We start from the raw sequence: 22,657 nt of genomic DNA on the forward strand, positions 1-22,657 counted from the left end.
ATTTGTAAATTGTAAAAGACATATCTGGGGGGCCAGATGGTAGCGCAGAGTGTGGAAACCCCGGTAAGGATCCCAGTTTGAGGCCTCAGATCCTCACCTGCAGGGGGGTCGCTTTATAAGAGGTAAAGAAGGTCTTCAGGTGTCTCTCTGTCTCCCTGCCTCTCTATCACCCTCTCCCCTCTCCATTTCTCTGTCCTATCCAAGAAAAATAACAACAATAACAAGGACAACACAATGGGGAAAAAATGGCCTCCAGGAGCAGTGACTTCATGATTCAGACACCGAGCCCCAACAATAACCCTGGAGGCAAAAATAAATAAATAAATAAATAAATAAATAATAATAAAAAGAGACATATTTGATAAAGGAATTATGTAAGAATACTCCCCCAAATTCAACAATAAGAAGATTAACAAACTAAATGAAACATGAAGCCCAAGACCTTCACTGATACCTTGTCAAAACAGATAAACAAATGACAGTCCAACGTTACATGCTCTACGCTATGAGGAAAATGTGAGTGAAACTGGCAAGCTTATTAAAATAGATGAACTCCAGAACTCTGACAACATCAAATGCTGGTGAGGATATGGAGCAGTGGGGATTCTTGAGTGGTGCTGGGAAGAATGCAAACTATGTATGGTGCAGTCACTTTAGATTACCATTAGTTAGTTTCTTTTACAAAAAAAAAAATATTTAGTGGTCCAGGAGGTAGCATAGTGGATAAAGTGTTGGTCTCTCATGCTTGAGGTTCTGAGTTCAATCCCTGGCAGAACATGTACCAGAGCTCTTTCTCTCTCTCCTCCTACCCCTCTCACTAATAAATAAATAATATATAAAAAATATTTTAAAATATTTAAAAAACCACCTCAAACATAGTTATTCTTTTTTTATACATATAAAATGGAAATATTGACAAGACTATAGGACAAGAGGGGTACAATTCCACACAATTCCCACCACCAGAACTCTATATCAAATCCCCTCCCTTGAAATCTCCCCTATTCCTTATCTCTCCCATAATGACCCTGGGTCCATACTCCCAGAGGGATAAAGAATAGGAAAGCTATCAAGGGAGGGGATGAGATATAGAGCTCTGGGGGTGGGCACTGTGTGGAAATTTACCTCTCTTATCCTATAGTCTTGTCAATACTTTCATTTTATAAATAAAAAATTAACATACTTCCCTCTGGAAGTATGGACCCAGGGTCATTATGGGGCACAGAAGGTGGAAGGTCTGGCTTCTGCAATTGCTTCTCCCACTGAGCATGAGCATCAGCAGGTCAATCCATACTCCCAGCCTGTCTCTCTCCCTAGTTGGGCAGGGATCTGTGGAGGTGGGATTCTAGGACATATTGGTGGAGTCATCTGCCCAAGGAAGTCCAGCTGGCATCATGGTAGCATAGGGTACCTAGTGGCTGAAAAAGAGTTAAAATATAATGCAGACAAATTGTTGAATAATCATGAACGTAAAGGCAAGAATATTGCAGATGAAGATTTGGGGTTTCCATTTTGGAAAAAAGCTGGTAGGTTTATTTTCGGTATATTCTAAGGGTCCCATGATTTTACTAGTTTTTGCCTGAGACTGACATGTATTATGCAGGTGGACCCAACTTCTTGTCTGGGGAGATGGTGTTATAGTTGGAAAAAGAACTAGAAAGCTGGATCAGGGAAGAAGAAACATAGTTATTCTAACTATATGATCTAGCAGTTGGACCCATTAGTAATTGTGCAAACATGTTGAGAAGTTATGTCTGTCCAGAAACCTGTCCATGGGTATGTCTTATTTCTTTTAGCAAAACTTGGAAACAACCAAGACATTTTTTTCAATGATGATAAACTGTGGCATATCCTGGAGTATTATTCACTGCTGAAAAAAAAATGACCAGGTCTAACCAATAAAATATAGAGAAGAGCTTTGACTTTCAGTTACCAAGTAAATAAAACAAAAGCAAACAAACAGACAAAAAAGTATGAAAAATTTGTGTGGGGTACTGTGTGATCCAAACTATATGGTATTCTAGAAAAAGACACACCCATGGGGATGATAAAAAAATATTCGTAGTCGTGAGGAGTTGGAGGGAAGTGGGGATGAATGACAAGGTAGATCACAGACACTCTGACCATACTGTCAAGGCCACTGAGCGCTCTCTGAGTTCAAGCATAGCTTGGGATGATAATGAATGAATATAAGTTCACTGACTGTGACAAGGGCATCATCCAGGTCAAGGGCTGTTCGAGTGAGGTTGGCTGTCAGTGCCTGGGATCAGGAGGATCTGACCACTCTACTTTCCACTCAATTTTGCTGAACCTAAGACTTTTTTTTACTAAAAAAGTAAAAGGGAAATGAAAATGGAAAAACTTCAATGAGGTGGGGAGAAAATCCAGTTCCTTGATTAGACCAGCCAAATCTCAAGTGGTCTTTAGTATTACGTGACAAGTGACAGTCTCATCTGACATGAATATGGTTCCGTTGGAGAGAAGGCTCTAGAATTTTCAAGTCATTAACCAACCAGGGTCATTGTTGGTGCCTTATTCTATTCCTGCAGGATGAACCCACTGATCCTGGAAATCTTTTTTTTTTTTTTTTGCCTTTCTTTGTATTTGAATATTTGATAGAACAGAGAGAAACTGAGAGGAGAGGGAGAGAAAGGAAGGGGGAGAGACCATTGCAGCATTGTTTTATTGCTTGTGAAGCTTCTCCTCTCTTCTTCAAGTGGGAATCAGGGGCTCGACTCCCAGTCTTTGCAATCCACACATGTGCTCAGTTGGCTACATCACTGCCTGCCTGGCTTTTTTTTTATGTCATCATCTTTGCTGTACTCTCTGGAAAAAGAAAAAAAAGTATCATGTGCAATTTATAAAAGAAATGATAAAACTCGAGAGAATTAACTAGTTTCATGCCAAGAGAAGAAACCTCACCTATAAGATAATTAGGAGACATGAGAAAATATCTGGAATCTGGTAGGCAGTCAGCTAATTCTACCTCTGTATTTGTATATGTATTCACAGCTACCTTTTTATTTCCTCTTCTTTCTTTGAATCATACATTATCCACACACTCATTTAGTCAATACATACTGCATTTATCTTTCCTGAGCATAATAAGTGCTTGGCACTGAGATGGGCAGGTAAACAAATGAGTCAAGGTCGCTACCCTCAAGGGACTTACAATAGTTTTTTATTATCTTTATTGGATAGAGACAGTCAGAAATTGAGAGGGCAGTGGGAGACAGAGAGGAAGAGAGACAGAGAGACACCTGCAGCCCTGCTTCACCACTTGCAAAGCTTTCCCCCTGCAGGTGGGGACCAGGGGCTCGAACTCAGGTCCTTGTGCACTGTAACATGTGCACTCAACCATGTGCGACACCACCCAGCCTCCTCTCCATTTTTTTTTAAGCTAAAGGAAAGAGAAAGAGAGAGAGTGGAAAAGGCCATAGCACTGAAGCTTCTTTCAACGCAGTAGAGACTGGTCTCAAACCTGATCTCCCACATTGCAAAGCAGTGCACTACCCAAGTGAGCTATTTTGCCAAACTTAATATCTGTAAGACCAAGATAGGGCAACGTGCAACCCAGCCCACCACCTCACCTCCCTCAGGAAGAAGCTTGGGTATTTGAGGTTGGAGACATTGGTCTGTAGTCGATCTATTCATCTGGTTCCCTGACATTTACATGTTGTCCGAGGTCTTTTTAGGTCTTTTTTTTTTTTTTCTTTAAGTCCACATCCCCACTTCCAGAAGTCAGCAAAAGGAACATTAGCTGCCTGGGGCAAGACCTTTCTTGTTCTATGCCTGGAGGAAGATTATTAGCTCCTTTATGAAGGTCCCTTGGGCAGTTCAAACCTCATCACTGAATGTCACTTAGTTTGGGTGTGACATTCTGTCTTCTCTATGGGACACAATAGCTCTGTCTTTATTTTCCTTAAGAGCCAGGCAGCTCAATGCCCTGAATTTAGCAGGAGGGCAACTAAGGTTTTGTTAAATGACAAGGCTGGATGTTAATTCCTGACCTAGTGGTCTCGCCAGCTGAGCCCTATAGCACTTATTTAAATCAAATCGTTCCAACACCTATTATGTGCTAGTTCTCCCCTCTGCTAGCACTGCCCCACAGACCCACAATGCAAAGCACAGAGCACTCTTGAGCACAGAGAGCACCATGAAAAAATATATTTTCTAGTAGCCAGATTGGAAGGATTTCAGAAATGACGTTCATCATAATAGTACATTTGATTCAACCCCCTCTAGATCTCAGCGATTGTTATTTCAACATACCACAAATAGAGAACTGCTAGACGCTTTCCATATTTTTAACTGTCTTTGGAATCCACTGTAGTTTTTTGTTGTTTTTTTTTTTAACATTCATCATGGAGTTCAATTTGGACTGGCCACATTTCAAATGTTCAGTGGTCACATGTCCTTAGTGACTACGGCATCAGATGGAGAAGTTTCATACCACATACACTCTGTTCTGTAGGATGCATAAAAACAATGGCCCAGTGCTGGCTGGACGGTAGAGCCGCGGGCTAAGCACATATGGCCAAAGCACAAGGGCTGGATTAAGAATGCCAGTTCGAGCCCCTGACTCCACCTGCGGGGTCGGGAGTTACTTCACAAAGCTGTGAAGCAGGTCTGCAGGTGTCTATCTTTCTCTTCTCCTCTCTGTCTTCCCATGCTCTCTCTCGATTTCTCTTTGTTTTGCCCAGCTATAAAAACTATAACAACCATAACAAGGGCAACAAAATGGGAAAAATTAGCCTCCAGGAACAGTGGATTCGTAGTGCTGGCACCGAGCCCCAGCAATAACCATGGAGGCAAAAAAAAAAAAAATGGCACAAGCATTTTTGGTGAAACACCTCATCTAACCTCCCCGACACTTGTCATCTTCCGATGAGGAAGCGGGCACAACCTTTGACCTTGTTACGTGGCAGAGTTGATGTTTGAATTCAGGTAAGCTTAAGGCACTTCTTGCCAGCCATTTACTCCTGCTTTTGTTGTTGTTGTTGTTTGTTTTTACTTGGTGCCAGAGGAAGTTACCCAGGGCCTCATGAACTGATTTTTTTTTTCCTATAGTGTATTTTTTATGAGAGAGAGGAGAGGCAGACACTAAAATAGCACTGTTCCTGGGATTCATAGAGTTTCACCTTTGTTTGTCCTTGGTGTTCTCATCTGGTACCTGGAGATCCAATCTAGGACCTTACATTCCCTCTCTCTCTCTAATTTTATTAGTGACTTAATACTGATTTACAAAATTATAAGGTAACAGGGGTATAACTCCACACCCTACCACCAGAGTTCTATATTCCTATTGCCTCCACTGGAAGCTGCAGCAGTCCTCCCAAGGTCACAGATATGGGTTGGCTATTACTTCTATAACTATCTGTCTATACTTACATGTATTTGCAGATTTTATTTTCCTATGGCCTTGCTATGGCTTTGCTTTCTCTTCCTTTCTAAATCACGCCTACATCTATCACTGCTTTTGGATGCCTGTCCTTTTTTTCCTCTTCTCTCTCTGGGTCCTGATGCAGTTGGGGTTCAGAGCCCTCTAATCATCTTCCCATAACATTTCTTCCCCTCTGGGAGTATGGACCAAAATTTTTTTCTGGGTGCTGAAAGTGAGAGTTCTGGCTTCTATAATTGCTTCTCCACTAGACATGCGTGTTGGCAGGTTGATCCATACCCCCTGCCTGTTTCTATCTTTCCCTAGTGGGGTAGGGCTCTGGGGACCTCACATTCTCTCTACCCACTGAGCTACCATCCTGCCCCTTCTAATTGGCTGACCACCTAATTGAATGACCTTGAACAAGTCCCTTGGCTGCATTTAGTTCCCTTGATTATAGACTGGAAAACGGGGTGGGATGATTGAGGGTCAATGTTGTCTCTACCTTACACAGAAACTTTCCTTTTATTCTTTGTTTCCTAGTGTTCACCAAGCCAGGTTCTCCTATTTCTACTCAAGTAGACTCTGACCTTGCACCATTGCTCTCTGATCTGAACAGAGACTTCTTCTTAGGCTGTACTTGTCTGTCTGGGCTGTGACACAAAGGCGCCCTCCTGGCCTCTGAAGCGTAAGAACCATCCTGCATTTTCATGCAAGTTTCTTCACTTTTCTACCTATCCTCCAGCATCAGTTTCTTAATGTTTTCATGAAAGAAAGGAAATTTGTCTGGGCACTCGATTTTAAGTTTCTGCTTCCTTTGTTCTTTGGCATGTTATAGAAAGCGCTCCTTTCCTGAGGACATCCTGCTCTACATTTCCATAATTTTCCTCTTCTCCTTCTCCAAGAAATGCAAAGAAAATAACTGTCAACTTCTTCTTCTTCTTCTTCTTCTTCTTCTTTTTGCTGATATAAATGATATAAATTTTAACAACCCATACATGTCAACTAATCTCTTATCTAGGAAGGAAAGGCTTACTTCTAAGTGATTGAAAGTTGAAATGCTCAGGTTTTCATTCTTGTTGGATAATGGAATCACTGTGTGGACATGCTACCTTATGATTAGTTCATCAGTTTTCTTCTCCAAATCCATAAGACCCACTGTGTACAAGGGCAGAACCCCTGTATTACCCACCAGGAAGGGCAAGGTAAGTGTTCGACTATAGCCCAGGTAGATATACCCAGTTAGACACTGTACAGTGAGACACTAAACATATTTCTACTGCCTTTGAAATCCAGTGTGTGCATTAACATTCCTCATACAGGTTCAATTAGGACCAGCCGCACTGCAAGCAAACAACCGTCACGTGCACCATGTGATTGCGGTATCAGACAGGGCAATCCCTTAAGACAGGTGCAAAGTATTTGCTTTGGGCTAAGTCAGGGGAGTTTTACAGAGGAGTCTTTCAGAATGGGCCTTTTCTAATGACCCTGAGAGAAAGGTAGAACTGTAAGAAACAGAGAAGGCGAGAAGGGCAAATTGAGATGACAGAAAGGCAGGTAACAGTTCCTCCATCAACCATGGATTCTAGAAGGGAGAGCAGAGAGACGCAGGGATCATGGCCTGAGGATTGCACATCCAGCTTTGGAACAAGAAGACAGCTTTGGAACAAAACTCCAGATTTGAGTGTCACACTCCCAGGCTGAGGGAGAATGGTATCAGTCAATCAGCCCTTCCCCCACCCCTTTCCAGCCAACCTCTGGAGCTCATTTGGGTCAGAGTAAGAAGGTCTTGAATCTGCCATTTCTGGTGCATGAGTGCAGCAGTAAGTGAGGTAGAGCCTGGAATGCCTTGTTGACTAGTTAGTAGTTAATTGGCTAGGCGATGGGGAGCCATTAAAGTCTTGTAAGCAGGGGAGTGACATGGTGGGAAATGAGAGTTGTAGTTCTGGGTAATTAACTTGGCAGAGCTGTCTGGGATGGATGAAAATGGTTGGGGGGATTGAAGGCCAGTTACTTGGAAGGTGGTTACAATATTTTTGGCAAAGCCATCCTGTCTGGAACCAGAGAGGTGGTCACAGAAAGAAGAGGCAGGAGTCACAAGGGTAGAATTTAAAGTACTTGGCAAATAGATGGAACATGAAGAAAGCCAGGGTCCCAGAGTAGGAGAGGGAATGAGTGAAGGAACCTTAGCTCTAAAGTTCCTGGTAATGACCTTGGAGTAAGATGTGACCTTCCTGGTGGTGGTGGTGGTGGTGGGGGGGTAGTGTGGCAAGGAGGTGAGGGTGTGTTGAAGAATCTGGGAAGGAGAATTTGTGAAAAATACAGGTCTCATTTCCTTTGCAAAGCCAGGGGGGTTTTGAAGCTCTTGTCAAAGCACACAGCAGTGCAATGGAAACCAGTTTCAAACACATACAATTGGCCTTTGTCAGTGATGAGAATCTAAGGGGATATTTTCCAAATATTTGGAACATTGGAACGTCTTAATGAGTAATCAGGGAAAGGGGCACGGGGGACCAAAGAAAGAAAGAAATGTAAACAGCACCATTGCTTTTCAAACACCTCCCCCATCCAGGTAATTTACACTTTCATGGCAATGATTGACAGCCCGGAATGTAGCTAACCACACACTTATTTTTCCCTTGGAAAAAAACACTGGTATTTTCAATTGTTTTAAATTGCAGAAGCCGTAGCTATAGAGGTAAGAGAGATGACTCTTTGGAGCTGGAATCTGTTGCTGTAGGTAATGTCGAGAATCTATTTTAATTGACCTAGGTGTGTGGGGGGGAGGCACCAGGGTCATTCAAAAGTGAAGAAATTAACAGTTCAGTCAGAGGAAGACCAGCAGAGAGGTCATCTGGAGGCCCAGAGTAACAGACTTATTGAGAAAATGCTACTTAGTTGCTACTGAGACCTAAGAAGGAGTCAAGGATGTTTTTGAAAGCCATTTCTATCCCAAATAGAATGTAGGTTTTGTTTTTTTTAAAGAAAACATTAAAATATAAAATACAGGACAGCAGATGAATTTTGAGATTGTGTCAGTCTCACAGAAACTTGTTTATTAATGTGTGTACTTAGTTATACTTGTTGACTTAGGAAAGTCAAGTCTGACAAGTCAGGTCAATTCCAATTAAGAACATTATTAAGAAGCTAACCACTGGTAAACAATGCAAAGGCTGCTCTGGAAATCAGTGCTTTGATGTACAGGGAAAGCCCACACATCGAGTATTTAATAGAAGAGTCAGTCATGGCATTACTTGTAGGGGACCCACTGGACTTCCTATCCTAAAGGCTCAAATGCCACTAATACCTACCCTCTGCTCTCCAGACAGGCTAAAGCCAGAGACCCTTGCAGAGGCGGATAAAGATATCAGAACCATTCACGTCTCACTCATATCACTCCAAAGTTGTGTTTTTTTTTTTCCCTGAAGAAAACATACAGGCCCTGGCACATAGCATAAGCCAATAGAACAAGGTCATTAACCACAGCACAGCTTGTGTGAAGTTTAGCATATGGAAGAAGGGTTCTTTGAAGCTTTAATCTAAGATGGTTCCTTCCCCTTTCCTTTTTTTTTTCTTAATCTTTTAAATTAAAAAAAATTTTTTTTTTTTACCTCCAGTTATCACTTGGGCATGGTGCCAGCACTATGAATCCACTGTTCCTGGTGGCCATTTTTTCCTATCTGTCTATCTATCTATCTATCTATCTATCCTTTTCTTTCTCATTTTTAATAGGACAGAGAGGAATTGAGGAAGAATAGGGTAATAGAGAGGAAGAGAAAAACAGACATCTGCAGACTTGCTCCACTGTTTGGGGCTTGAACTAGGGTCCCTGAGAAGTCCCTGTTTGGGAATATGTATGCTTAACCTGGTGTGTCCTCCTTTTTGTTCTTTTTTTTTTTTTAAGCATTTTGTTTTTCCAAACCAGAAAGTTAAGTTAGCAAAAAAAAAAAAGTTCCCCCATTTCTCTCCTCTACTCCACACTCCCCCAAGCATGCATATCTATGCCACCTTCTGGTATATAATAATATTTTTTTATCATCACAACTTGTAAGCCTTCAGAAAGGAAGGTGTATGTGTGTGCGCGTGCGCACATGCACCTGTGTATAGAAAAATGCACTAATTTCATCAGTGTCTCCTCCTCGAGTGGACTGAGAACTGTGGCAGAGACTTTGGCCTCCTGTCACAGGATTGCCTTCCACCTATCTCCATCAACAAATTGTATTGTTCTTTTGGGTTGATCTCTAGGGTCCAGGTAACCCAAGACACTTCTTTCCCTTTCCTAAGGTTTCAGGAAACATCTTCTAGGGGATGAGTGTGTTTCCAAGGGAGGCTGAGCAGAATGGAGCTGAGACAGTGCGGCTTATTAGGAGTCCACATAGTCAAGGACTGCCACCTCTCCAGATTCAAAGGAGGTCTCGAAACTTTACATCAGGCTCAACCTGACGCTGTTGACTGGCTACGGAAGAAGGGCAAACGCTAGAAGAAGAATTAGGAGTCTTTATTATCTGCATGTTAGCAGCTAGGCATTACCAAGGAATGCCTGGCCAGTGGATCTGCTGTATGAGGCAGGACGTGTAATAGTGAGGAAGCACCAGTGGGAACCAACAGTTAGCAGTCATGGAAGGACTAGATGCTGGGTGGCATATTTCATGGGGCTTAGCGACTCACCCACCAAAGTTTTGTTCAGTGCAAAAGTGCCCTGCCAAATGGTTTCTGGATCCTTCCCCAGAGGAGGAAACAGCAAAGAGACCTCTTTTAGCTACCCTGAAATTGGATTCCTGTGGCCATTCTAACCCCCCAACACATACTTTAAAAAATAATCCCTTACATAGAATTTAATTGATTTACCATTGGCTTATAAAAAATAATGTAACACTGCTTGAAACAGACAAGCAACACAAGAGTTTTAGATGTTCACTAACAAAGATTTGGAAACCCACTAGACTTCACATCCACAAGTCCCAAGTGCCACTAACACCTAGCCTCTACTTTCCTTGGGATGTCAGCTCAGATTTGCCCCCCCAACACACACACACACACACACACACACACACACACACCTTAAAAATATATATTATCTCCCCACCCCCATTCCTTGGTCCTGGACCAACTGGAGCTACCTGATTAAATTTTTAATTATTATTATTATGATGATGACTTTTTTTTTCATTTCTCACACCTGGGCTGCCTGGAGCTACCTGCTAGCCAATCACCCCGATTGTCTGGTAGCTGAACAGGGGACCCAAGAAAGAGTCACAGAAGTCATCACAGCACCCTTTATCTCTGGCCCCAGGCCTGGAAGGAGTGGGGGAGGGAGGACGGAGCCCCCACTTCCCCACTCCCCCCCCCCACCCTACCTCTCTGTTCCTCAAATTGGCCTCGGGCGCTTGGCTCCCAGTCTGGGGTCTGCAGAGGGGGGGTGTCCGTGGGAGTGGGGGCGGCCGGCTGGGCTGCCTGCACCCGCGGCCAGACCCGCCTCCCTGCCCGGCCCGAGTGGGGCGCACACACACGGGCGCGCTCCCTGCGCTCTCGCCGCCGCCTGAGCTCTCCCTCCGGTTCTCTCTCTCTCTATCTCTCTCTCTGGCTCTCCCCGGTCGGTCTCCTTTCCTTCTTCTCCCTTTTTTTTTTTTTTTTTTTTTTTGTGGTACCATAGAGTCGCTCTGAAAACAGAAGATAGAGGGAGTCTCGGAGCTCGCCATCTCCAGCGATCTCTCTCTCTCTTCTCTCTCTCTCTCTCTCCTCTCTCTCTCTCTCTCTCCTCTCTCTCCCTCTCTCTCTCTCTCTCTCTCTCTCTCTCTCTCTCTCTCTCTCTCTCTCCCTCTCTCTCTCCACATTGGGAAAAAACATGGAGTCAGCTCCGGCAGCCCCCGACCCCGCCGCCAGCGAGCCGGGCAGCAGCAGCGCGGACGCGGCCACCGGAGCCCGGGAGACCCCGCTGCAGCCCGAACCCGCACGCAAGAGCGAGCCGCCCGCCGCGCCGCGCCGCCAGAGCTACTCCAGCAGCGGCGGCCGAGGTAGGGGCTCCCCGGCTGGGGAGGGGGCGCCGGGTCGGGCGCGGCGTGCGGGGAGGGCGGCGGGGTGCGGGGTCCCGGGGCTGGAGGGGCGCGGGGTCCAGGGTGCGAGGGGTGCACCGGCCTCCTGGCGCCGCCGAGCTCGCCGCGCCCCCGCCCCTCCCCCCCGCCGCCCCCCAGAAATGTTGCAAACTTTTGCAGCCCGGGGCTGGGGTGCTGGAGGGCTGGGAGGGGGGTGCCCCCGGGATGGCGTGACAGCCGGTGGGCTCAATGCAACCCCCCCCTCACCCACCCCACTTAACACCTCGCCGACTGGGATTATTTCAATGCAAAAAAAATGTTTTTTTTTCTTCGATTTCATTTAATTAATTTTTTTTTTCTTTTTGCAAAGAGGAAAGACGCTTTGGCCGAAATTGCACAGGCTCCCTCCACGCCCCCCCCCTCAAAAAAAAAAAAACACGGGAGACTGGAGAGTGGGGGCCCTGGAAAGAAACTTTTAAAGAGGCAGTGTCTTTTTAAAGTGGGGTGGGGGTGGGGGGGTGTGCAAAAATCGGTTTCTGGCTCCCCTCTGTGCTTCCCCTCTTTTTTTTTTTTTTTTTTTTTTTTACATTTTCTCCTTTTGACAGTTCCGGGTTGCCTGAATCAGTCTGGGGGTGTGTTCGGTCCCCCCTCGTAGAACTGAGTGTGGCGTGTGTGTATGCATATGGGGTGGTGGTGGTAGTGAGACTCTAAGGCTGATTGATGGAAGAGGGGCACTCCTGGGTCCGGGTCCGGGCCCGGGGGCGACCCTCCCCTTTCCCGGACATCTTTTTTTGCAGCTGGGCAGGCGGTGGATTTGGGGTTCAGGGAGCGGGATGCGGGCACACTAGGCACTAGCCAAGTTGCAGGGCGGGCTCGGCCAGGGGAGCTGCGGGAAGTTTGCAGACAGGGGTTCGTAGCCCAGCACCAGGACTGGCAGGGGTGAGGGGGTGGCGGGGCATGGGCGCGCGTTGGCAGGGGCACCAGAGCCCCCCCACTGCCCCTCAAAAAAAAAAAAAAACTTGTCCCAGCCCTGGAAATGGTCAGCGCGAGTTGAAAAGCTGCTGCGAGCAATGCCCCCAGGCCCTATCCCCTAGACCCCCTCCACCTACCCACTCCCATTCTTGTTGTAGGTGTCCAGGAGTGTGTGTCAGGGGGTGGGGAAGGGATTAGGGGTGCTCTCTGCCCCTCCCGCCCCTTCTTGCTTTTTCTTAGTTTTGGTAGATTGTTGGGAAAAGCTGACACACTCTCTCTCTTGTTTAAGGGGTCCGAACCTGATTGCAAGGGGTGGAAGCGGGGGTTGGGGTGGGGGTAGAGAGAATGTTACTTATTTGAATTCGCCAGGAGTTTGCACAGACTGGGAGGAAGCCACGGCTTTAATTACTGTTGTAAATAATGAATAAATCACGCCTGTCACAAGCGGGCTCTTGCGAGTCGCTGGGGCTGGGGACTGAGCTCCTCTCCTGCCCCTGTCCGGGCACCCACTCAGCGCCCCCCACCCACCCCAGCACCCCAATACTTGCCCCCGCTGCTAGGCAGAGAGGGGTCCCGGAAGCCACTCCCTTCCCCGGAATGTCAGAGTTGGAGATGGAAATATGGCTGATCAGGTGCTGGCAGTTTTAACAGTTCCTCCGCACCCCCCCTCAAAAAAAAAAATCGCCCCCCATCTTAGCCACACCTCCTGTCCGGGCGCTTTCCCATTCACGGAATCTGAGTACAGTCAAAGCCATCAGGATGACACACGCGAAAAACATTTAATTAAAGGCGATTTCGTGAGAGTGAACACACGGAACCTCTGTTTGAAGGGGGGGATCCCCCCCCCCCAGGACCTGCCGCTGCCGCCGCCTCCCGGGCGGGCAGAGTTTGTATGTGGACAGCTTTTGGCTACAAAGAGTATATTTAGACCCTGAGACGGTGGATTTGGAATGCGAGCGGGTTATGTAACAGGGTTAATCAGAAACACTGGAGAAAATCCCCTGATGTGTTACTGGGGTTTGCTTGCTTGCTTTTTTTTTTAATTCTTTCTTTTTCTTTCATTATGATTATTTTTTAAATGGGAGAGGGAGGAGCACATAGAGGACGGGAAGCAGCGCTAATGGCTGGTTATACTGCCACCCCCTCTGGCCTAAGCCCCCTCCCCCTTGCTCCCTTGCTTCAGGTGTCATTCTTGCCAGAAGGTGTTCTTGCAAAAGATCAGGGTGGCAGGCTGCAGAACCGAAGACGACGAGCAAATCCGTAACTTGCTGTTCTTGCAAATTATATAACTGGCTGGGGCATTCAGTACCACCAACCCCCTGGGCTCAGCAAAAAAAAAAGAAAAAAGAAAGAAAGAAAGAAAAAGGAAAAGGAAAAGGTGGCACAGAGTGGAAGTCAGGTGCATGTGTGCAGAGTTGACCTGCTGACCTATATCCCCTGCCCCCCCCAGAGGCTCACGACTCACTCGCTCTTCTTTGAGCCTTCCCCACCCCTCCACCTCACCCTCCTCTAGGAGCTTTAATTGGTGGTGGTGGTGGGGGTGTGTGTGTGTCAAGTCCAAACATTCAACTCACAGCCTGCACACAGTCACTAGGTTATATAACAGTCTGAATGGAAAGAGGAAGGTCAGAGATGGAGACATCCTTTCGCTAACACAGCAGTAGTAATAGCTTCCAGAAATGATGTGCATTTGCAGCCTTTCGCCTCAGATGTAGCGCCTGCTTCTCCAGGGGGTACCAGCCTTTGTGTGCATAAGCCAGGGAGGAGAAGAGAGAATGTGTAAGTGGGCCCGGTAGATGAGAGGGCTCTGAAACTGGGAAATGTTTGGGTTTTCAGATGATGTAATGGAGTTGGCAGAATATGCAAGTCGGCTCCCAGAGTGTAAGCAGCAAGAAAATTGGAGCTGGCATCCAGTATTAATGTTGCATAAATTACAATATCGGAAAGAAATTAACCTACACACTAGGTGATTACGCCTTTTTTAAGACTTAAAACAGAAAAGCCCTCAACTCCAAAGCAAAAGCAAAAAACAGAAGCTCCTCCAAATGAGCATTTCCAAACCCCCAAAGGAGGCTGGAGTGTGGGGTTCTTGGCCTTGAGGATGTGGACCATGTTTTTCAGAGGGTAGCAGGCTCAGCTACCAGCCTGCCAGAGAGTGTGGTCTGGATTCTTGTGACATTGAAGTGACCTCTCATGGGACAGGACTTAGGGAAGCTGGGGCCCGTGGCTGAATTGCACACTGGTGGGGAAAGCACATGTGAATGGACTGTGTCTAGTCAGTGCCTGGGCTTGGAGGACCAGAGGTGTGATTTTTTTTTTTTTAAAGACTCTCATGGATGACCTGTGCCCCCCCCCCCAGACCCTAATAAAGTGGACAGGAACCCTTAGCTTTTAGCCTTCTGAAGTCACTAAGTGAATCCACTTGGAGTTTGCTAGGTAGTAGTGGTGATGCCATCTTCATGGCACAGTGGGTGTGTGTGTGTGTGTGGGGGGGGACAAGACAAGATGTATCACAGAAAGTTAGAATGAAGCAGAAGGAAAAAACAAAACTGTGAATCTCTTAATTTATCAAGGCCTTCAGGGGCCTGGAAAAGCCAGGAGCACTGTGTCATAAGTGTTTTGTTTTTTTTTTTTTAAAAAAACACCCTTTCTCCCCGCTCTCACAACCTCCTTATTAAATAGATGCCGGTAGCTCCAATAATTGACTCCCAAGGCCTTGAGCTTCACATGCTGGGACTGAGAGGGCTGAAGGTGGCAGATTCTTAGGGCAGGCTGACCAGAGAGAAAAACTGAAATGAAAGGATGGGATTAATGCAGAAAAACTAGGATTGAGACCGACCCTTCCTTGGCTGGGGTCAGTTTAGATGAATTTAAAGTCTGTGAATAAGGCCTGCAGTTCATTCATAGCCCCAGCAATTATACAACCACTAAAGCCTGTGGTCTCCAACCTTCCCGTCCTGTTCATCCCTACCTCCAGCCTCCATATTTCTCTCTGGTAAATGTTCTTACCTGGGCTTTTCCCAGAACTCAGTTACTCACAGAACAACTTTGCTGTGTTCGCCTCCGCTCTCCACAACAAACAAACCATGCCCCATAGTTTGGGGGTGGAGGTAGGGAAGCTTCTAGCAGGGATAAAACTTCTTTGCCAGAGGGTTGGAATAATAATAATAATAATTTTTTAAACTAAGGGACTTTAATTTTCCGGTAAATTGCTCATAAAAACATTTATAATTATACCCTTTAAAAATGTAATAGAATAATTTCTAGGAAATGCATTTGATGAGCGTTATGCTAACCTTCTCGGTTGCTTCCTCCTTATTTCTTAAAAAGAATTAAATTATTAATCCGGAAGTTGAATCCTGCCTGCCTGGGTGGCTAAAAATATTTATAAGCAGACTCTGCATGCTAGCCACCTGCTGGAATTTTCCAAACCCTCCTAGTAAACTTCTGGGAGCTTTCTATGGATATGTCTGTTTCCAAAGCTGAAAATCTCAAAGGCTGGCAGAAGAACATTAACCAGGAGAGTGATGTTTGCAAATTGGAGGTGGGCCTGGGAGGGGGGGAGTGACAAGGTAGCCTTGACCGCTAGTTTCCCGCCAGACTCCTAGGTGGGGTGCTTTAGAAGGCTAGAAAATGTTCATTGGACTTAAGAGTCGTGCTTCCAGATGAAAAGGTTCTGGAGGTTTTTTTGGTGACAGTCCACGCTTGGTTGGGGCTTGGTCTTGGGATGCGAATGGGACAGGCTCATGGGCTCTTCTCTTGGTGAGGGGGAGGAGCCAGTCGATGGAACACACACTCAAGTCACTTCTTTGTCAAGATGCCTGTTTTTCTCCAGTATTTCTCCCATCTTTATCTTGAGTACTTGGTGCGACCTGATGTGATGTTCAAGGGCAGACTGAGTCATGATGTCACGAGAATTCTGTTTGTGTTATATGGTCTCTTAAAGTTTAGCTTACTTTTTTTTTTGGAATGTTTTCTTTTCTCTGCTGCCCTGTAGGCTTCTGTGTCTATGGAAGCAGGCCCCATAAGTGTTTTTCAGGTTTTTTTTTTTTTTGGGGGGGGTGGGGGTTGGGGGGTGGTGGAAGCTAAGGGCAAGAACAAGACAAAAGAATGTTTCATAGGGGGGCCGGGTGGTGGCACTCTTGTTTGAGTGCACATGTTACGATGCGCGAGGACCCGGGTTCCAGTCCCCGGTTCCCACCTGCAGGGGGAAAACTTTGTGAGTGGTGAAGCAGTGCTGCAGGGGTCTCTCTGTCTCTCTCCCTCCCTATCTCCCCTTGCCCTCTTGATTTCTGGCTGTCTCTATGAAATAAATAACTAAATAAAGGTAATTTTTTTTAAAAAAAAGAATATTGTATAGAAAACATGCTTTTCCTAATGGGATGCTCACTTTATCTTTTATGAGTCATTTGTGGTGACCTGGAGTAAGACACTGGTCTATCCCACAAAGAGATTCCCGAGACTCTTCAGCCCAGATTAGTAGTCAGTTCTTCCAGAACAACTTGGGGTGGGGGGTGGGGGGTGGGGGTCGTTCCTGCTTTGCAAGGCCTTCTAGCCCTGGAGCAAAGAACCCCAACCTGGTGTGTGGAATATCTTTTCCAGGACTATTCCCCTGGCTGCAAATTTCAGGACAATCTGTCTGTCGTTTCCCCTATCTCTCATTGTATGTTCTTTCTCCTGTCATTGAAAAAAAAAAGTTTCACAGCTCTTTAACATGGCTCATTCATGATGGGACGTGTTGGTTTGGAAATTGAACTGTTAAAACTTTCACCTGCCTTTCTTAGGCAGTATATTGAGAAAAATAAAATGGAATCATTTCAAATGAATGTTTTGGAAAAAAGACTTCGATTGAGAGAATCAGTGTTTAAGTGTTAATTCTGTGCAGTAAAGCATGATTTTTCTAGAAGGAGACTAAGATGTTACTGATTTTTTAATTTGTTTCCTGGTTAACTGAAGACGAAACAGAAATACCTTTGTCTCTTCCTTAGTGAATGTGTTTTTTAAGCCATGCCAGGCACTTTCCTACTGGAGAAAGGACACAGGGAATGTAATTGAATCTTTCCTGGGGGTTTGAAGATCTTTTGGTATCACAGGGGTCACGGTTCTGGGGATGAATTCTGACTGTACATTACACAACTGGAAATGAGAAGGTGTCTTCACTCGGGCTAAATCTGTCCTGATCCTAACTCGAAAATTCTTCTTGGGGTCCTTCCATTCTGATGTCAGGGCCCTTCCTCATTTGTTTCCGGATGCAGAATCAACCCAACTAGTTGCTTCCGGTTTCCCGAGCTTCTCACCTGATAGGAACATCCAGACCTGTGTCCAGAGCCTTATTCCTTTCTCTAAAGGTGGGAAGGATGGAAAAATCATTTCTTAAAAGTTCAGGGAGGCTGTGGTATGTACCAAGAGCTTCTGCACTCCACCACCAGGGCATTAGGGAACGTTCATCCCTGAGTCCTGAATGATGGAAAAAGGTCAGTGAGTTTACCTCTTCCTGGGGTAGTGGAACTTTGGTGGAGGGCTTGTATTTGCTGAAAAAAAGTCAGGGAACTCAGGAGTCAGAAGAAGGAGTTACAAGAGCATCCAGAAAGTCCATTTCAATCCCCTATCCCACCACCTACCCCAGGGGAGTCTTTTTCCAAGCTCAGTCCTTCACTGGACCAGGATGAGAAGCCATGCCATGAGAGGGGCCTGCCTCGGGGTTGCTCCACTGATCTTAATCACAGCATTAACCTTGCTGTGTCTCTGATGTCACAGTGTTGGAAGTTCAGCTCTGGCGGCTTCATGCTTGTGTGTGTGTGAACCCAATTACTATCATGACTATTTTATTTTGGTCGCAATTGTTGTCACTTTGCCATTGGGTCTGATGAAAACCCCTACCAGAGGGGTCTGATGAGAAATAAACTCCCCCAGCTTATGGTTTAGGACAGCCTCATTTTCAGCTTCGGCATTTGCACACGAATGGATAAGAGACGGGAATGACAGGTAACAATTCCCGTATGTTGGTCAAAGAGCCATCCCCCAGCCCCTGTCATGTTTCCAGCTTTGACTGCTGATACATTATTACTGTAAACCGCCTCACTGTGTTTGCTACCTGGGTACTGTTCTCCCTGTGACTGTCTTGTCCCTGGAAGTGAGACTAGTTACCAGCTGGGCTTCCTGTGCAGGGCAGGCCCTTATGAACCACCAGGAGTTCAGGTGGTTTATCCTTGATACTGCAAGGGGACCCCAGACTGACCTAGAAAGTTCCCTTCTGCCCAGAACTGTGTCTGCTGAGGGACAACAGAAGTCAGGAGTGAGTGGAAGGATTAGGGCATTGTGGTGAATTTTCAGTCCCCCAACCCAGAATCATCTCTGACTGTTGTCTGTGGGATTGAGGTTTTTATTTTAATTTATTATTAATAGTGATAGAAAATTGATTGATAAGATTACAAGATAACAGAGGTTCAGTCCCACACCTTTCCTGCCATCAGAGTTCTGCGTCCCTGTGCCCTCCATTGGAAACTGCAGTGGTTCTCCCAAGGTCACAGATATGGGTTGACTATTATTTCTATAACTATCTATATTTATATATCATAGATGTGGGTTGACTTACTTCTATAACTATCTATATTTACATATGTTTGCCCATTTTTCTATGGTTCTGCCCTCTCTTCCTTTCTTTTTTTATATTTATTTTACTTATTTTCCTTTTTTGTTGCCCTTGTTTTTCATTGTTGTAGTTATTATTGTTGTTATTGATGTGGTCGTAATTAGATAGGACAGAGAGAAATGGAGAGAGGAGGGGAAGACAGAGAGGGGTAGAGAAAGATAGACACCTGCAGACCTGCTTCACCTCTTGTAAAGTGACTCCCCTGCAGGTGGAGAGCCGGGGGCTTGAACCGGGATCTTTATGTAGGTTCTTGAGCTTCGCACCTGGTGCACTTAACCTTCTGCGCTACTGCTTGGCTCCCCCTCTCTTCCTTTCTAAGTCACACCTACACCTATTACGATTCTGAATGTCTTTCCTTTTCTTCTTCTTGTCTTTTTATTCTTCTCTCTCTGGGCCCTGATGGAATTGGCGTTCAGAGCCCTCTAGTCATCTTCCCCTAACATTTCTCCCCCTCTGGGAGTATGGACCAAACTTGTATTTTTGGGGTGCAGAAGGTGGGAGTTCTGGCTTCTGTAATTGCTTCTCTGCTGGACATGGAAATTGGCTGGTTGATCCATCCCCCAGTCTGTTTCTGTCTGTTGCTAGTAGGGGAGTGGAGTTTTGATTGTGAACTAGCTTCCTTTTTTTTTTTTTTTTTAGAGTTTTAAGAAATTAAATTCTATTCTAACAGTCAGAAAGTTGGTGCCCTTGTGGGCAGAATGGCACTGTGGCAAGTTCTTTTGGGGGTCACCTGGGGTGGAGGGGTAAGGTGGGGTGAGGAACAGACCGGTGGGCGGGTGGGGGGTAAGACCGGGAGACCTCTCTGGGAGCCGTGGATCCTCAGGCCTGCTACATAGGCAGTGCAATGTGAAAAATACCTGGCTGACTTGCGGGGGAGGATTTGACTGAATACTGATAAAGTTTATGAAATATGAGTGTGGCGAAGTTGCCGTACATAAGTGGTAGGCGTGTGTGAAAGGAGAGAGAAGAAATAAAATCGTATATAGATGACACGTTGAAACTGGATGGCACTGTGTGCGTGACAGGAATGGCGACATCGGGGTTGGGGCTTGGTGGGGGGGGCGGTAAAGTGGCTTAAAAACAATCTCTCTGTCTGGTGTATTGCACCAAAGTAAAAGACTCTGGGGTGGGGGCGGTGGTGAGAGTTCAGGTCCTGGACAGGAAGGCAGAAGATCTAGTAGGGGCTGTATTGTTATGTGGAAAGCCGAGAAATGTTATGTATGTACAAACTATATTGTATTCACTGTCAACTATAAAACATTAATTCCCCAATAAAGAAATAAATAAAACAAGTCTCTGTGTCAAGGAGATGCAGGACTGAAAAGTACAGGCTAGGAAAAAAAAAATCAACTGACACATTTAGTTCAACAAGCAGGTTACACAGGATGGGGGGTGGGTGGTGGACCAACACTTGAATTTACAATGAAGTCTGAATGGTGATCATTATTTCAGACAATCCAGACTACTAGCAACTGTGTGTGGCAAGGTGCAGAATTAGTGATGTCCAAACAAAAGGCATACATAGCAATCTCAGGCTGTATGGGAGAGATCTTCTGGAAACCCGGAGTGTGGACGCATGTTCCAAGAAGCAGACCTTTTTTTTCCCCTCTTTTCCTGTCTTATCCTGATTAATTGACAGCCCACTGTATGCCTCTTTCCTGAAGGTGACTTTACAATCTCCAGACACAGACATTTCTCTGCGCGAAAGAAGGAGACCCACAGCTAACGTGTGTTTCACTGGGTGAAAAGTATTTTATTTGAGGGTGGTGGAAACAGGGAGGGGGCAGAAGACTGCTGAGACAGGGCAGAGGAGTGCAGCCCATGGTGAACTGTGCTTGTTTGGAGCTGAGGCTGTGAATGTAGGAGGAACATTTAGAAAGACAAGGGCAGCTCTGCCTCTGAAAGGGACTTTTTCCATTTTTTTAAAATGATCGGTCACCAAGGGCAGTGAGAAGAGGAGGAGTTGCCACTTTTGAGAAGTCCTGGTGAACTTGTGGAGAATGCCAATTGCCGGAGGCCCGTTAGGGAATCCTTGGCAAACCCGAGCCTGCACAGGGCTGAAAGGCAGGCAGCGCCGTGGCTCCCTGGTGCGTCCTGGGAGTTGGCAGGCCGGTTTATTGACTCTCACAATTAGTTTTCAAGAAACCCCGAAGCAGTGGATGAAGCCAGAGAGAAGACAACCAGCCGGGACGGTGCCCTTCCGGAAGTGAAGAGGCTTTATATCACATCTTCTCCTCCCTCCTGGGCCATCCCTGCCAGTCCCCCAGCTGTACAGAGAGGAACCACTTCTCCAAGCCCCCCGGACGGACAGCAGGTGCCTGTAAGGGTCAGTGTCTCAGGTCTGAAAACTCGTGAATAAACTTGCTTTGCTTTTCCTTACCACAGTACAGCACCAGAGCCAAGAGCCGATGGAGAAGGCCACGGTCAAAACTGGTAGGCCCAGGGACGTTTGCACAGTGGAGAGACAGACACCTGCCAGAGGACAGGGCAGCTGAAAGGGTGAGTGTCCCAGGGCAAAGGACAGACGTTGATGATAACGCCATCTCCCTTTTAGCCATCACGTTAGTTCGACTCCATGACATGCCAATCGCTGGAGGTGTTAATATTCCATCTGTGGCAGTCAGGACCCACATCGGACAAGCATGTTGTATGCACAAGACCAGGCCTTGAAGCCAGAAGATAGGCGACTACAGTGCACACGATGAAGGCCAAGAATCGGTGAGGACCCATCCACAGGCGTCTCGAGGGCCAGTGGAGAATCTGGGCAAACAGGGGACTCTTGAAAGTCCTGGACTGTCTTTTCTGATTTTAAGTTGGGGAGGGAAATAAGCTCACTACAGACAAGGGGGCTCACTCAGGCCCCTGCCACTGGTCGTGTTTTGTTTTGTTTATTAAACTAAAGACTGTTAAAGCCAGAAGGGATGTTATGAACTGCCTGCCAACTGACACTCACAGAGCAGTTATCACGTGTCTGCGGGGAGGTCCCCTTTCATAGAGAGTGGTCACACTGTGGTTGGGGGACCTTCCCCTTTTTGGGCAAAAGCACCTTCCTTCCAGAGCTGCCTCAGGTACCCAGACTTTCCAGTAAGGAACCAAGTGAAGTTTCTGTCCCATAGGAGATTCCTGAGGGATATTGAGGGGGTATTGCAACACACCTGCAAGTTACTATGTAGTAGATAGAGATGAAAATAACTGTTCCTTTGGCTGGCCTTCGGGAGTGGAACTGTGTCCATAATTGTTAAAATGCCACTAGACTTTTTAATTAAAAATTATAAATGTATGGGAGTCAGGCGGTAGCGCAGTGGGTTAAGCACAGGTGGCGCGAAGCGCAAGGGCCGACATAAGGATCTGGGTTCGAGCCCTCGGCTCCCCACATGCAGGGGAGTTGCTTCACAGGCGGTGAAGTAGGTCTGCAGGTGTCTGTCTTTCTCTCCCTCTCTCTGTCTTCCCCTCCTCTCTCCATTTCTCTCTGTCTTATCCAACAATAACAACATCGATAACAGTAACAATAATAACTACAACACTAAAACAAGGGCAACAAAAGGGAATAAATAAATATATAAAAATTATACATGTATATGTATTATTTTTTTTTACTGGGATTATACATCTGTGTGATTC

At 46.0% G+C, this 22,657-nt stretch overlaps 1 protein-coding gene across 2 annotated transcripts in view; it reads left to right on the forward strand.

Moving 5' to 3' along the window:
- Positions 1 to 11,163: 11,163 nt before the first annotated feature.
- Positions 11,164 to 22,657, forward strand: part of RORA (RAR related orphan receptor A) — a 933,557-nt gene continuing 922,063 nt past the window's right edge. For both annotated transcript variants that reach the window (XM_060174402.1, XM_060174403.1), the window contains exon 1: positions 11,164 to 11,394. In XM_060174402.1, the coding sequence (XP_060030385.1) occupies positions 11,226 to 11,394 (169 nt within the window). In that variant the 5' untranslated portion in view covers positions 11,164 to 11,225. The remainder of the gene's footprint in view (positions 11,395 to 22,657) is intronic.

Source organism: Erinaceus europaeus, chromosome 16 (assembly GCF_950295315.1).
Source record: "Erinaceus europaeus chromosome 16, mEriEur2.1, whole genome shotgun sequence".
Classification (NCBI taxonomy): domain Eukaryota; kingdom Metazoa; phylum Chordata; class Mammalia; order Eulipotyphla; family Erinaceidae; genus Erinaceus; species Erinaceus europaeus.